The 16,547-nt window shown below is 47.1% G+C and overlaps 1 protein-coding gene across 2 annotated transcripts in view; it reads right to left on the minus strand.

The window, feature by feature from the left end:
* GPATCH8 (G-patch domain containing 8) overlaps positions 1-16,547 on the minus strand; it is a 55,924-nt gene that overhangs the window by 12,724 nt on the left and 26,653 nt on the right. The window contains exons 1-4 of one of the 2 annotated variants that reach the window (XM_066205278.1): positions 9,881-9,898; positions 7,839-7,906; positions 7,325-7,411; positions 3,006-3,149 (exon numbers count right to left, since the gene is read on the minus strand). In XM_066205278.1, coding sequence (XP_066061375.1) covers positions 3,006-3,149; positions 7,325-7,411; positions 7,839-7,865 — 258 coding nt within the window. In that variant the 5' untranslated portion in view covers positions 7,866-7,906; positions 9,881-9,898. Of the gene's footprint in view, positions 1-3,005; positions 3,150-7,324; positions 7,412-7,838; positions 7,907-9,880; positions 9,899-16,547 lie in introns of those variants that run through there. The other variant, XM_066205276.1, reaches the window with a different exon arrangement.

Here is a 16,547-nt window from a genome sequence, read left to right on the forward strand (position 1 = left end):
GATCCTACAGATTACCTTGTTCGACCCCCTGCCACAGGCAGGGACACCCTGCACTATCCCAGGTTGCTCCAAGTCCTGTCCAACCTGGCCCTGAACACTTCCAGGGATATACACGGGGTCCATCTTTACCACTCAAGCTCCTTCTTAGCTGCAGAAGCTTTCTTTCTACATTTGCCACCTTTAGACTTTTGATTATTGTTAATTATTACTCTGTTGACCATCAGGGCTGGGCACCATCATGAGTGGGGGCCCTTCATAACCTACCAGGCCTTCAAGATCAAAATCTACAGCTAAAAAACCCACCATTAAAGACATCAGCAGCTGTACAAGAAGTTATGAGATGCAGCCTTTTCCAGTTGCTCACTGAAGGGTGTATGAGAGAACTGAGCTTATTGTCCCTCCTTTAGGGCCATCTGCACCCGCTCCAGCTGCTTTCAGTCCCCTGAGAGGGACAGGCCATGTGCTGACCAGAGGGTGACTGGCCCTTAAAACAGCTGCACTTCTCATCTCAAGTATCCACCTAATTAAAAACAGCTCCAGAAGGACACTGCACACCTCCCACACAATGGCTAAAACATGCCAATGGTTTGGGAGAATAAACGCTAGGATCTTTTCCCAGGTAAGGAAATGCTGCCTTTTGGAGAAACTTGGTGTTGATTCAGATGTAGCCAAATGGTCTATGAAACCAGGACAGGCAGGAAATAAAGAGAATAAACCTTCCCTTTAATTGTTTGGTGTTGACACAATTTTGGTGGGTCCAAAATTCATCCGGTTGGGATCAATACACTTACCTATCATCCCTGTTGGGCAATAATCCCGAGTTCCTTCCTGGAATACAAGACAGTGTCTTTATAACTCAGGAGTGGAAAGGGATCTGAGGATGGAACATCTATTTACAGGGACAGCCTAATGCCTGCTGAGCCACAGAGGGATAACCAAACACTCCAGCGTCAGGGGGATGTGGAACTAAAAATACTTGAATGCAAAAATGTTGTGGAAACCGAGCCAAGAAAAAGGCAAAAATGAGCTCTGTTGCCTCAAAAATTACCACTGAGGCAACAAAATCTCGCAGATGATGTATACCAAGCTGGGTTGCTGTAACTAAGATACTGTAATGGCCTTTCTTTCCAAGAAAGCCAACCGATGGCCTACTTTTAGGAAAAGTTCATGTTTTTCCTCAAAAACTTTAGGCTCACCTTTCTGCAACCTCACCTTCTTGTCTGAAGAGACAAACTATAAAATATCAACATGCAACATATCAAAAGCACAGGGGTTTTTTTGTTTTGTTTTTTAACTGTTTTAAAATCTGTACTGCTGCATATGAGCCTTCCTGGAGAAGGAGGGAGCACAGCAGTGAGATAATGTTACTTATGCAAATCCACCGTCATTCTGTCTCGGGGGTTTCAAGTTCACTCCCTGAATGCTGACCCAGTGGGGTCACACATTTCAGCCCGACAAAGCTGGACAAGCAATTTTTTCCCTAAGCAAAGCATGATTGCTTCTTTGTTTAAATCCCTCTGTAACTAGAAATTAATGCTGGGTGATGCAGCCAGAGTTTGGAGGCTCATTTTCTCCAAAGCCTGCCTGAAGTGACTGCAATGGATGGAATTATCCAAGAACATAATTCCTCTCGACATAATCGGCAGTACCAAGCAACCTCCAAATTCTTTCTCCTGATGAGATGACCCCACCCTGTGGGTGCACAAGGCATTTTTCTCTCATCAGGCCACTCCCGCTGATGACTCCCCTTTTATTGCTTTCCACAGGTTGGTTTCCTCCTCCACAGCGTCTCCAGCTGCTGGAAGAGCTCGGAGCCTGGCCAGGCTCACATCAGTGCTCCATCAGTCACCGAGGGCTGGAGCAGTTCGTGGAATCCCACAGCATCAGCACACCAAGAATGTGACACAAACAGGTCCTGCCACCTCCCAGATAAATGCAGGTCACTGCACTCGGGTTTCAGTCAAACTGATGAGAGACTTTCCAAGGAAGTTCTCTGCTCTCAGGTGTCACGACTGAGCTCAGCCAAAACCACCCCTCTGCCCAATAACCAAAGGAATAAATGAGTTTCTGCTCTTGATTCTACCAAACCACAATTTTCAGAGAGCCCAACAGCCCCGCCATGAGAATTCCCGACAAGACTCCCTTAGTTCAAAGCAGATTCTCTGTCATATCCTACACTTAATACACACACGCAAAAAAAATCATACTCTAAAGCCACATTCTTGTTTTTAAGCTGTTTTCACTGCTATTTTGCAGCTCTACAGCACATCCTCCTCGAGTTACCAGCAGTCTGATGATTGTGTTGTTAGAATTTATGACTAGGAACATCAAATCCCTCCTCTGAGCCCTTCCAGCCCTGGAGGAGGCCAACACTGCTATCTGCTGCGCAGTTACATCTCATTTAGCAGTTTAAATGGTCAAACAGATCAGGCTAACACAAGAACTCCCATTACTTACTGTGCAGCATGAAGACACTACAGTACATCCCTACCTTGGGAAAAAAGCCAGCTCCACAGAGACTCTGAACCCACCTTCTCCTGAGAATTACTGAATTTGGGAAGTGCTCCTTTCTTAGGATTCCTCTGACACAGCCCATTATTTCCTAGTCTGTTTTCAGTAACTCCACAGAACACAGACTCAGACAGTAAAATGCTCACATGTGGGGAATCATCACTCCCCAAAGCTGCACTAATGCTAAAAGCAAGCTGGGAGCCATCCACCTTTATGTGTACTCTCCTCAGTTTAACACCAGCGCATTCCTGCCTGTGGGTCTTTCAGAACTGGGGCTCCTTGATGCCAACCATGGAGTGGGGCTTAGGGTTCTTTTGTTGGTTTGTGATCTTACGTGAATGATGGGCATAAAAATCTTACCCAGCGACATAAAACACCTATTCCTGGACCAGTAAGGAAAACAGATACACCAGGGAAACTCCAAGTATTAACCACAAACAAGACCACCACAGTGAATATCAAACTGATGAACTGTGCTGTCCACAATTGGTTACCTGCTTGTGAGCATGATCGTAAGAGTTGATGTGGTTGTCAAACTCTTGGTGCTTCTGATACTGCTTGTCACAGAGTTCACAGTAGAAGTTTGCTCTGAGGTCTTCTAAAGCCTTGGCAATGGCCTTCTCTTTATCAACATAATCCTGAAAAATTAACAAAAAAATCCTTCTGTTAAGTGTCCTGCAGAACAGGCTGGAAGATGATGGGTTAGTCCTTTAAGGAAAAATAGTGCTTAATAAAAACTTAGTGTACATTGATTGTATTTATTACAGGATCAGTGAGGCTGGAAACACTCCCAAGATCACTGGGTCCAACCTGTGCCCAAACCCCACCTTGTCCCCAGCCCAGAGCTCTGAGTGCCACCTCCAGGAATTCCTAGGACACCTCCAGGGATGCGGACTCCAAACCTCCCTGGGCAGCCCCTGCCAAGGCCTGAGCACCCTTTCCATGGGGAAATTCCTGCTGCTGTCCAACCTGAGCCTCCCCTGGCCCAGGCTGAGGCCGCTCCCTCTCCTCCTGTCCCTGTTCCCTGGGAGCAGAGCCCGACCCCCCCGGCTGTCCCCTCCTGTCAGGGAGTTGTGCAGAGCCACCAGGTCCCCCCTGAGCCTCCTTGTCTCCAGGCTCAGCCCCTTGCCCAGCTCCTCAGCCTCTCCTGGGGCTCCAGCCCATTCCCAGCTCCATTCCCTTCTCTGGGCATGCTCCAGCCCCTGAATGTCCTTCCTGTCATGAGGTGCCCAGAACTGCACACAGCACCTGAGGTCCCTCAGCAGTGCCAGCTCAGGGGACAGTCAGTGCCAGCCCTGGTCCTGTCACCACCCCACCTGGGATAGCCCAGCTGCCACTGGCCTCTTGCCCACCTGGGCACCCCTGGGCACAAGTCCAGCCACTGCTGACCAGCTCCTCCACATCCTGTCCAGTTTTCCGGTCACTTTGCCCCCACCTGGAACATCCCATGGGGTTGCTGTGACCCAAATGCAGGTCCCAGCACTCGGCCTTACTGAACCCGGCTTACTAAGCTGAGCAGCCTTGGCAAATTCACAGAACTGGTGGGATTCCAGAACTTCACAATGCTCCCTACCTTGGCCCCATTTGTTACCCAGAATCACAGAATGTTCTGCGTAGGAAAGAACCCACGAGGACTGAACATCCCCTGGTCATCGCAGAAGTATCACTAAAAGGAGACTGCTTAAAACAAGGCCTGCAGTGCTGATGGGGGAAGGCAGCTCTGCCCCAGGGGAGCCTCCTGGATTGTCTGTCTCCAAGGAGAAGTTCAAAACCTCGAGCTAACCCAGAGACACGCTGGCATCAAAGCTAGGAGGATCCCTGCCTTTGGAACAGAACCTTACAGCTCTAAAGCTGACACTGCTCCATTTTGAGTGTGAAGAGATGTCTGCTTGACCCTGGTTTGGCTGCCTGAATTCAGGTGGGAGGATCATGGCTCTGGCTGGGAACTATCCTTCAGAACCTGCCAAGCCCAATCCACTCCAGTGAAATATTCCCAGAGGCAGAACTGTCCCTCAGGCCGGGCTCAGCACAGGACCCACACTGCAGTGGACACAGGGAGCTGCATTTAATGGTCAGGGCAGGGAGACAGCCTTGGAGCGCTGAGAGTCTTTCCCCTTCTCTAACTGAACATTTGCACAGGTGGAAAACCAAACCTCCAGGCAGAGATGAGGTGGCTCACCTGGCAACAGCCACATCCTTCCCTCTTTAGCTACAGGTTTTGAATATGCACTGAGCTCTGGGACTGGGGAAATCCCAGTCTGACAAGTGGCTGCACTGGCTGGAAATCCAGGTGTGGAAGGAGCCAGTGCTATCCCTGTGCTGCTGCACATCTGGGGGGCTCCGAGACACACCTGATGCTGGGACATGGGAACCTCAGGGCTAAGCAGCTGTTCACTCTTGCCAGGCTGTATCAATTACAGCCCCACCAGTAGAATTAATAAAACATCACCACTTTTCACGAGCTCTCTGGGGGAGGTTTACCCTGAGGAGGTGGAAGCTTTTACTCAAAGTCAGCTACAAATGCTGCCTCACAAAGCCCACTGTACTCACTGCAGCACTTCCCATATAACCACTGACCATAGGCATTTCAACTGGAATAAAGAGAAATTATATAAAAAAAAAAGCCTAACATTAGAGAAAAAGCACTTAAGGATCTTTTTTTCCATCTTCAATACAGACTTCCTATGGGAAGCTTCCTGCCTCAGCAAGAGGAGGCAGCAAACATTTAAGACAGAAAACTCTGAAAGGTTTTGCCTTTGAATTTCAGATCTTGTTCAAAGCAATACGGTTTATCTCCTAGTTACCACATCAAAATGGCATTAAAATAAAATTACTTTGCGTGTTTTATGATGCAAAATTTATATTAAAAATTTCAACATCCCAGGAGAAGAAAAAAAAAAGTCTAAAAAATTGTAGTGCTCATGTCTGGGATTGTTTTTAATTTAAAGCACTGTTCATTTCTACATAAAAAAGGAAGCAACTTCCTGCTTCCATCTATTACCAGATGCCCTTGTTAAGGGGAAAAAAAAAAATAAACCAACAAATCTGGAGTTTTGAGCCTGAAGCAGGTCCCCAGGAAGACAAGAAAGGAAAACAGAGCAGCGTGAGCTCCACAGAACACGGACGTTTAAAGTTCCTCTGAATTCCAGACAAGCTTCCTGCGCCATGTGTAGGTTTTTCTGAGCAAGCATCCTGTGGCTAAACAATGAAACCCAGCCATTTGAGTGATCAGAATCTATACAAAAAAAAAGGGAATTAAAAAACATTTCTTGGCTGCAGAGTTATCCAAAATTCCTCTGAGGCTCCCTGAATGGCTGATCAGGATGCAGTGCCATCAGCGGTTACATAATGGACTCCTGTGGAGCAGCAAAAAGTAACGGCTGCAGAGATTTTTCACAGATTAATACCAAAATGCAAGGGGCCAAGGATGATCTGAGCTAATAAAAACCCACTGGAGCTGGGAGAGACTGCTACTGCTCCAGAGCTCCTGAGAAAAACCTGTGCTGGATGAGGGCAGGAAGAGAAAAAGACTCTTAGAGCAACACAGGTTGGGCTGCGTTTGGAAAGATAATTGTAAACCCCAAGAACTCCAGGATCACAAAATGGTTTTGGTTGGGAAGGACCTTAAAGCTCCCCTAGTCCCACTCCCTACCATGGGCAGGGACACATCCCACTAGACCAGGTTGCTCCAAGCTCCATCCAACCTTCCCAGGGATGGAGCGTCCACAGCCCCTCTGGGTACCCAAACACCTGCAGTTCACATAGCAAACAAGTCAAGGTCTCAAGGAAAAAAAAAAAAAAAAAAAAAAAAGGAGGAGAGGAGGCTGTAAATTTTCATAGCTGAACAAACTGCCTGAAGAATTAACTGTTCAGCTGGGGAAATGGAATTTTAGATTTGCAGAGGTTATGTTTAATTTTAATGGCATTGAAAGTACTTTCCCATTATTTCTCAAATAATTAAAATTTATGCAAGACTGACACTTCATTTGGATGTCTTGAGCTCTTCCTCAACCCTGGTACTCCCCAAATCTCCAGACAATTGAACAAGCAGGCTTTCCTAAGAGCTGATGGACTGAGGGGCTGGGAAGCAGAAGAGTGGATTAAAGGATGAGCAGAGACCATGTCTCCATAGAGAACCCAGTTACAGCTAATCCAAGAATGCTCCTGCATGTCACGCTCAGTCCCAACACCACAGCTCATTTTTATCAGCCCTTGGCTTACAAAATAACCCCACAGGTTTTGTAAATCCCACAGAAATACAGAATTTGTCCTTTTTTTTTAATGCTGCCTGAACAATTCTTCCAAAGAGGTCCAGCCCATCCATTTCTCCAAGATGGAGCCATGTCCTGCTTTTCCAAAGCAAGCAGGATTTACGCAATAACATCATGATGTACTGCTCACTCCACACAACACAAGAGCTCCTCCCCTCCCAGCTGGTAACTGCCCCTCTACCACCTGCAGGTTTTGTCCTGACATGGCAGGCTCACTCGAAAAATCTGGCAGCCCTGGGTGTAGGGAAGGAAATGTCCTGCTCACCCCAGGACTGTTCATTCCAGAACAGCAGCAAAGCACAGGAGAAAGCCCTGCTGCTGTCTGGGGGTTCTTCAGCAGCTAAACAAACAGGAAGGCTGATGCCAGGAAGTGAATAACCAGTGTGTTAAAATACAAATAATTTCCACAACGACCAAACCCAAGCGCAGCGAATTTCTGTCGCCATCACTGCGGCAGAACGAAGAGAACTCGGCCCCATCAGAACTGATCTTTTCCCAACCAGCCCACAGACACCGTGATGTTGATGTCCCTCTCTCTGTACCTTGTACTTCTGCCTCAGCTCCTCAGTGTCTTCCTTCTCCACCTCCAGCACTCGCCTCCGCTCTGTGGCATCCTCGGCGTAGTCGAGCTGTTTAAAAAAAAAACAGAGAAGAGATGCAGTTTGGCCCATAAATACACTGCACTATCAAATCTACCAGAAAGCACAACTTAACAACTTCAACTGAAACAGAGCCTATGCAAGTTGTACTTTGCTTTCTCTCTTTTGCCACCCCAAGCATAAAACAGGTCAATAATCCCCCTGATGTGAAGGGCCCTGGCAGGCTCATGGCAGCTTTGGGGAGGGGAAATCTCAGAGCCCAGGGATTTTGGGGAGCATCCAGACCCCAGAACTCGGGCTCACAGGGAAAAACAGAGGATGCATTTTGCAGACAAGTGTTTTCTTACTGCGCTGATTTAAGAGCAAGTTGCTCTTTGCCTCGGATGCACAAACTCTCACTTTTCCATGTCTTTCCCACCCACTCCCCAGAAGCCCTGCAGGGCTGAGGGGAGCTCACCTCCATCTCCATGCGGCCCATGCCCATGACATCATACTTGACGACGATAGGGATGGGATCCGTCCTCCCTGGAAGAGGAACACACAGAGAAGGGTCAGCAGCAGCCCAGCACCACAGCTCACTGTACACATTGGGTTTGGGTGGTTAGAGATCTTGCCTTGGAGTGCAGAGACCAGAAAGCTACAGTGAACCAAACACGAGCCATTCTCACAGCTTACAGCCAACCCTGTGCCCAGCTCCCAGTGGCACCCAGGATGATAAACGCATTTTCTGAACATTAACTGCTCAGGTAAAAGCTTCTTGTGGTTAATGTTCCCCCACGACAAGCCCTGGGGCAGGGCTGATAACAGGACTTGAGCCTTTTCCTCAAGGCTTCCACGTCAGGCTCCTCATCTCCCCATAAGAGTGAGGAAGCTGCTAATCACATTCCACTGTTGCAGCTCATGAATAATCGATTAGAACTTCCCTGTAAAGGATGTGGAAGCCTCCCTCCCAGCAGCTTTTGCCCTTTAGGAGCAAGGAATGCTGAGGAGCCAAACTTCCCCCATCCAACCACCCAGTCTCAGCCAGGGGTCAGTCCCTGCTCCCCCAGCCCTGGAGCGATGTTCTGGCCCCGCCGTGTCACCTGTAAGCTGTGAAAAGGACTGGTTGCGAAGAAAATTGACTTTGAACTAATCAAACTATGCTGAAGATTTATTTTTTTTAAAAAAAACATATCTTTAATCCACTCATAACCAGCCAAACAAAGCAAAATGGGGCAGACAAGCACTTTACTACCACAGCTTTTTTTTTTTTTTTTTTTTTAATTATTATGATTTTGATTTTTACATCACAACTGGCACTGGTGGTTGTGATGTAACCCACTGACAAAGTACTTACCTTCTCCAGTGCAAACCTTGAGTGAAAAAACAGAATGTTTACTTCCCTTATTATTGCTCTTGTTTGGTGTAAACAACTCTTTTGTTATACACACATACACAGGTATTATACCTTTGGGCTAAAAGACCGACAGGTTGGAGTCATGCCGAAATATTTCACTGCCATCCACATGTGCAAAAGGTTAAAGTCTTTAAAACTGCCTCAGAAAACCTGGATAGGTGTGAACTGTTTGCCAGCATCAGCCATAATTCCTGCCAAAAACACAGCCCCAGAGGGGCTTTTGAACCTTAAAGTACAGACATGTGGTGTTATTCAGAAATAAAACCATTTAATTAATTGCTTTATAGTTTTGTTGATATGCCCACGATTTGACAGGCAGCAGGTCCAAAAGTAGTGATCACATGAACCTGAAATGGTTTGGATTAAGCTTTCCTTTGGATATTTAATGCTCATCTTTGACAAGGCTTCTCTTATGCCCAATGGTATAATACAGTAAGCAGTGACTGCAATTTTTAGCAAAAGGACCAAATTAAAGACAGGTTATAAAAATGACTTCCTGGGTGCAATATCACTTTCATAACGTCTCAGCCAGGGATTTACTGGTAAGTGGTGAAACCGAATAGACTGGTTGGCACCAAGTGCCAACAATTTATTATTCAATTTTTTTTTGCAAGCTTTTTTCTTTTTGTTTTGCTTTGGTTTTGGGTATTTTTGGTTCGTTTTTGTTTTATTTCTCCAGCAATTGAGATCTTTTGATGCAGCCTCATTGCCCTGGTAAACCCCTGTACACAAACAATGCATCAGTACTTTTGCCTTCTAAGGCAGTCAAAGTTTTTTGGGTTGGTTTTTTTTAATTCAAAATCTATTTGGAAATTGCAGTAGCAAGTGCTAGTGCCCATCGTGTTGGGGGGAAAAAAAATCAAGTTTGGACAGTATTAAAAATTTATGTTTAAACTGATTTTGGCAGTTCTAACACAAACAGAAACATCCCTTCTTAGCAATACCCTTTAATGAACAAGGATCAGACAAGTGTGCATAAAGAAAGGAAAGGAAAGGAAAATGAAAGACCAAGCAGAAGGATGATGGCTACAACAGAGAAAGTAAGCCTAACATTGGTGCACTGATGACAAAAGGAGTAATTCAGTCTGAAAATAAAAAATTACCACTGCTAAGTTTACCATCACCACAACAAGTCCAGGATCATAACGCTGTAAAAAAGAAACACCATTTGTTAGGCAGAAACCATTAGGGGCAGAAAATAGGCCGTTTGGCAGGGAGGATGGGTTACAAAAAATAACAGGAGGCTTCTTGCTCACCCCTCCACCCCATGACCATGCTCTGCCCTGCAGAACCAGGGAGCCGTTGGAGCAGCTCTGGCTCCTGCTGGGTGTTGGGAGAGCCCCTGGTGACAGCCCCTCTCTGAGTAGGCACTGAGGCACAGGTAAGCAGGCAATTTAAAAAGGAAACAAATCAGGATCTTAAGGAAGTAACAAATACTTTGGGCCAAAAGGAGCTCTGCTTGCAGCTAAGAGAGAATATTCCATGCGGAAAGTGATGCCTCTGTTTTAAACTGAACCACCATTTCATTACGAATGGAACCTCATGAGTGACATCCAGGTGACAAGTGGCATGCCCAGGCAGCAGTGCCAAGCCCACATGGATCCCCCTGGAGCCAGCTGGGGCAGCGGGACACGCTGCTGGCCACTGGGGTGGCCTCGCTCTGTGTCCAAGGAAAGCCACGATGGTGAAGGGACAGGGACAGAGTCAAGGCCACCCCTGGCCCACTGGCAGCCAGGTGGGACATGGGAAGCAGCCAAAGGGGGAAATGGGACTCTGCAAGTTCAGTTCATTACTTGTCCTTTGAAGGAACTTCCTTGAGGAAAGTTTACCCTACTGCTGACCATGACAACGGGATCTTCCCCAGCAGGTAAATGTGGCTTGGACGTCAGGAGCCTCCCAGGTTTGGGGTCCCTGCTGAGCCTTTCCTGTACACCAGCATGCTTTGAAGGGAATGTAAGCTTCCAAGTCCCAGAATTCCCACACTTCCTGTCACTCAGCAGGGCTGCAAGCAGTGCCACACGGACAGCTAAATCCCAGGGTAAATCCTGCTGTGTCCTTGTCCCAGCCCCCTGCAGCCCACAACATTAATTTTCGTTGTGAGGCAGGTCACAAACTCCTTCACAGACTGGTCAATGCACAGGCTGCAGACCCCAGAGCAGAGAGGGTTATTGCATAAAACACTTCCACACACAGGGAAAATCTCGTGGAGAGGACAGAGCCGGAACCTCCAGCAGGATGGAAGAAATAAACAGCTCACACAAGAGTCACAACTCAGAAAATCCAATCTCCAAGTAAATTAGGTTAGTAATGATTCCCTGGGCTCAGAAATGAAATGAGATTCCCAAACTGACCGGCTGCACCTGTTTTGCTTTCCTCTCCCCACGAAATGGGAAAACCTTTCTCCCAGCTCGTGAAAAATTGCTCAGATCCAAACAAACCCTGACAGCCACCCCTTCCCAGATCCCTGCAGTGGCAGGGAGAAGGGAACACATGACCACACAGGCTTCTCCAGATTCCCTCCTTTTTAACTGCATAAAGTTATTAGATATGAGCAAATACTTCCCCCCTAGTGCTATAAATTAATAAATCTTGGGAAAATTCATCCTAAGGCTTCAGGGCTTTGGTATCAGACACTGGTCATGGTGCACATGGAGGACTGTGGGTTCAGGGCCATGCTCTGGCTCTGGACACGGTGTGGATGCTGCTCTGCTCTGCCCTCTGGAATGGGAACATCCCAACTGGAGCTGCCATCTGAGCCTGCCTGGAAACACCAGCATGGTCAACATCAGCCCATGTTTTATCCTGTTTTTAACAAGTCAAAAGAGAAAAGAGTTTTCATCGGATTTGCAGATTCAGAGGAACTCCCCCCTCCAAAAACAGCATCATGGCAACAGAATCCCAGAATGGTCGGAGTTGGGAGGGAACTTAAAAACCAGTTCCTCCATGGAACAGGGACACCTTCCACTAACCCTGGTTGCTCCAAGCCCCCATCCCTTTGACACTTCCAGGGATGGGGCAGCCACAGCTGCTCTGAGCACCCTGTGCCAGGGCCCCAGCACTCTCACAGGGAAGAGTTTCCTCCCAATGTAAATCGATCCTTTTTTCAATTTATAACATCTACTCCTTGTCCTATCCCAACAGGTAAATTTCTCCATTAAAGAGACATTCAGATATAACAGGATGAAAGGAAAGTACCCCAAAAATTCTATGTTAAAATTCAATCAAATCTCTTTCAGTGTGTCCCTTATGCATCACAGAAGTAACACAACAACCGTAACCTTGCTTGTTTTGTTGATATCTTCATAGAAATTCCCCCCAGGTACAAGCTTTGTAAGATCCAATCCTAGAAGACTGATTGATATCACACTTGTCACCAGAGGAGAATTTCATAAACTCAGCCTCTCCAGAGGACACAGACAACAGCATCTGATCGTGCTGGACACAGAGGAGTTCTCCTTATTTGTTGTCTTTATGCTGCAACTGAAACCCACAGTAAGACACAGCCTTCCAGGGGCTTTTAGCTGTTCCTGGAAAGGGATTATCACTCAGCTGTGTGCAGGGCAGTTTCATGACCACAGCACTAGGTTGCTCTGGTGGATAAGGGTTGATTTGCTCAGTCAGTACAAACCCCACTGCAGGCTCTGGAAAGGAAACAGGTGCCTGGAGTCAGCAACCAACACCTGCAGGAATGGATCCACAGGGACAGGGCTCACCTTCAGCTGCACTGTCGGGGAAGAGGGAGATGGGGAGGAGTCCCTGTGCTCGTGAATGAGTTGCATTTTCAGAGTTGAGGACTTTGCAGCACTCAACACTCCTGGGATTGTTTCCATACACCATGGCAGGGCTGAGCTCTGCTTCCAGGGAACAAGTGACAGGACAAGAGGGAACAGCCTCAAATTGTACCAGGGAAGGTTGAGGTAGGATACTGGGAAAATTTCTTCATGGGAAGGGTTTTTCAGCCTAGGCAGAGGCTGCCCAGGGCAGTGGTGGAGTCCCCATCCCTGGAGGGACTTAAAAGCTGTGTAGATGTGGCACCTGGGCACAGGGATTAAGGGTGGCCTTGGCAGCACCGGGCTCCCTAAGAGTCTACGAGAAACCAAGAGCTGTCCTGTTGAAAATTCAGACTCCTCATGCAGCACATCAAGAGGGGAGAGGGGAGAAAATCCACTCGTTTTCACTGGTGCAGAAGCCTGGGTTGCTCCTCATTGGCTAAAAATGACACCACATTATCAAACTCATTCCAACTGCTACAAGAAGCAAATGAACGAACAAGGGCAAGCTTTAATCCCGGTCCCCTTTGGGAATTAGATTTGTGAGCTCATCCTGTTTGTGTCAGATTTCTGGAAGGGGTCAGAACAATCAAGAGATTCAAACAAAGGTCCATCATCCTTGGTGGCAAACAAAGTTCCAGAGAGGAGAAAGTGTTTTCTAAGAACACAGAAACTGCCCTGTGAATTTAATCCTCACTAAGCAGGGGAGAAATGACGAGAGAAAGTCAAGTTGTAAACACTCCAATCACATGGAAAACTTCCAACGGGAGCTCAAAACTCCACAGACACACAAACCAAGGGTGCCATTTGCAGAGAAAACCAAGCTGAGGTTTGACACTGAGGCACCAAGCAGAGCTCCTCGAACTTTTGCAGGGGAAGGAACATTGTGGAGTCTGGGTCGAAAAACATCCCTACCTCAAATGCTGAGCAATTGACTAAAGAGCAGCACAGAAGGTGTTGGAGCAACAACACAACTCCTGGTTGATTTAGGACAGGAATTCAAGGTAAGAGTTGCTATCTGTGTTCATCTGGGTAAGTGGACAGGGTGAAGGGTCTGGTCTGATTCAGGGCTGCACTGAGGAGCGAGGGAGGCTGTGCATGGCCACAGCCTCTCCCTTCCCCACACTCCTCTCTCCCAGTTTAATAAAACCTCTCTTCCATTGCACCAGCACAAAGGGCCAGAAGGCCTCGTCCCAAGCCAGGTGAAGGCTGTCTGCCACAACAAACACGTGGCACTGAAAGCACAATGATTTCAGATTTCACTGGCTACATCCACTCAAGCAACACAAACTCACCACCTGTAATCAAGGGAAGGATCTTGCACCTCCAAAAGCAAACAAAGGGGCTTCCCCCAAAGGACACTGAGCAAACCTCCCGATCAGTCTACGGTCTTCTGGGTTTTAACACAGCAGTGAAGATGGATGGGTATGATGACAGCAGCCACAGCAGCCAGGTTTCTAAAGCTAAGTTCACATGAAAACATCACTCTTAAAACTACTGGCATGATTTGTGTTGCAGACACAAGCATGGAAATGTTCCTCCTTGCCATGACTGAAGTTCCTGTGAGGACATGTGAAGATAGAAGAAGATAAGAGAGTGACCACAGCTATTTCTTGGGTAAGAACCAACCAAACCAACCCATATCTCATGAATAAAGACACTGTTAAGCATTTTTATCTGCCTCTCCTGTGTTTTCCTGTATTTATTACAAAGCTCCAAAACCCAGAAAGAAATCTGATACCCCTCAATCCCTCAGATGCTCATTGTTCAACGTTCACAGGCCTGACACACATCCACCGTCTGCCTCCACAAGATCAGAGGAGCCAACAAATGGAAAACACATTAATATCTGAGCTGAAGCCATTTGGTGAGCGGGTGACAGCGCCAGGATTCAAGACCTTGGAATTCAAACCCTGAGCTCACTTCTCCAAGCTGCAGCTGCCAAGCGATCACATTTGTGACTGATCTCAGTTGCTTGAGTGGTCAAAGCTCTGTTTATTGCTCCCCACAGCCCGAGGAACATCCAGCAAAGGCAGCGCCCGCAGCCACCTGGCACAGCCTTGGAACAGGGACTCAGATCTGGCTCCATCCCACAGCCAGGGATCACCCCAGGGGCTGCCAGGAGAGGATATTTCCTGCCTGAGCCGCGGGATCATGGCTTCACCTGCAGCTCTGAGCAGCTTCCAGCACTTGTCAGACGCTTCTGCTCCTCCACCCTGCTCAGCCCTTGGACCAAGAGGGAATGTTTTCCCTTTTCTGAACAGATTTCGGGAGGAACGTGCCAAGGAAGAGCTGCACCATAGTGATGCTGAGGGGGAAAGTGCTGACTATATTTATCCTCACAGAATTTGCAAGGCAGAGCATAATTCCACTTGTGCTTTTTCTTTTAATTGAAAACCATGCAACAAAAATACAGCTTAATGGAGGAACTGGATTTTAGCATTTGCTAACAAATTTGCTATACCTGACTTTTCTACCTCGCTGGACGTACTCATGAAAGGAAAAAATAAACCCAAAGCACTTTTTATTAACTGCTGCTCCCTGTTTCACCAGGATGATTTATATGATCAGTGTGGGGCACACCTTGGTCAACAGGAGCAGCACTGCCCCAACAGTCTGTGCAGGTTTATTGCTTTCAGCCTGAGTGGAAGGGAACAAAGATGCAGGAAGGGTTCCCAGCCCTGCATGGCACTGCCAGTGACACAGGCACGGCCCTGCCCTCTCCTCGCAGCGTTACATCAGCAGAGCTACTCCCCAGGGAGGTGGAAGCAGCCCTTCCAGAACAGTTAAACAGAAACGATGCCAAAACTTGGCCAAGAACATAAGCAAACATGAAGGAAGTTATTACTAAACAAGGCAGAGGAAGCAGGGGACAGAAGGCACTTCTTCAGGACCAAAGGCTACAGGGCAAGTTCCTGCCACTGCAAGGACCTGTCCCAAAAGGGACGTCCCTGCCCTAAACAGAACAACCTGCTGCTTCTATTTCCTGAGTACCGGAGATAATCCAAGTCCCAGTACAGACCAGCAGCCAAACTCCTTTTGGTTTCGCTCTGAGCATTTTCACGACAATAACCAAGCACTGAATGAGCTGCCTCAGCCCTTGAGGAGGAGACACAGGAATTCCAGAGCTACACTGAGCCCCCACGTTACCTGAGCTGTTTGATTCACAACTGAGACACTGAGGAGCAGCTCTGCCATGACAAATCGTGTGATTTCTGTTGCCATAGCAAAGTACTACATTGGGATTCACCTCTCAGAGATACCACAAAAGATCAGGATAATCTTAGTCTTGGGAATATTGTGGGAATGTGCAGTAAATCAATGCCTTTAAACATATCAAATTAATCATACAGGACACAGTTTGTGGTTTAGGGGAACTTGTAACTGCTTCTATACAGGTAGGGCTGTTTTTAAATGGTCAAGGCTGCAATCGGGCAAGAATGTTTACAAAAGAGAACTTTGGAGAGGCAAATCTGTGTTGAATACTTAGAGCTGTTACCCAGACTGGCTAAGGATGAGCTGATCTGTCCACCAGAGCTGGTCAATCCTTCCTCAGAGTCCTCTCTCTGCAGGGTAGCTAGGCCAGTAAACATCAAACCTTCCTCCTGCCCTCTCCAAACCCTCCCTGCAGAGCTGCCCATCCTCCTCAGGCCCTGCTATGACCCAGGAAGCAGCAGGATAACCTACTCGGTTTCCCCCTGTCTAATTAAATGAGATTAGACTACTGGTTTTCGTCTTGCAGATGTACCTCTAGAGTACTATTGCTTCATATTAAACATACAAAAGAAAAAAAAAATCCCGAAGTTTTCAGCACAATTATTTTTTTCAAACAAGACTTGTTAAAAATATTGACAGAGAAAAGGCAAAGAGCTTATAAAAATATTTTCAAATATACGATTCAAATTATCCCACTTCTGCATGTCAGTCTCCTGGCTTTTCATAATACTACTTTAACTTGATGGGAAATACTCATTCCAAGAGAAATCATTAGAGTGTGGTT

Source organism: Chamaea fasciata, unplaced genomic scaffold (genome assembly GCF_029207755.1).
Source record: "Chamaea fasciata isolate MVZ Bird 193981 ecotype frontalis unplaced genomic scaffold, bChaFas1.0.hap1 SCAF_27, whole genome shotgun sequence".
Classification (NCBI taxonomy): domain Eukaryota; kingdom Metazoa; phylum Chordata; class Aves; order Passeriformes; family Sylviidae; genus Chamaea; species Chamaea fasciata.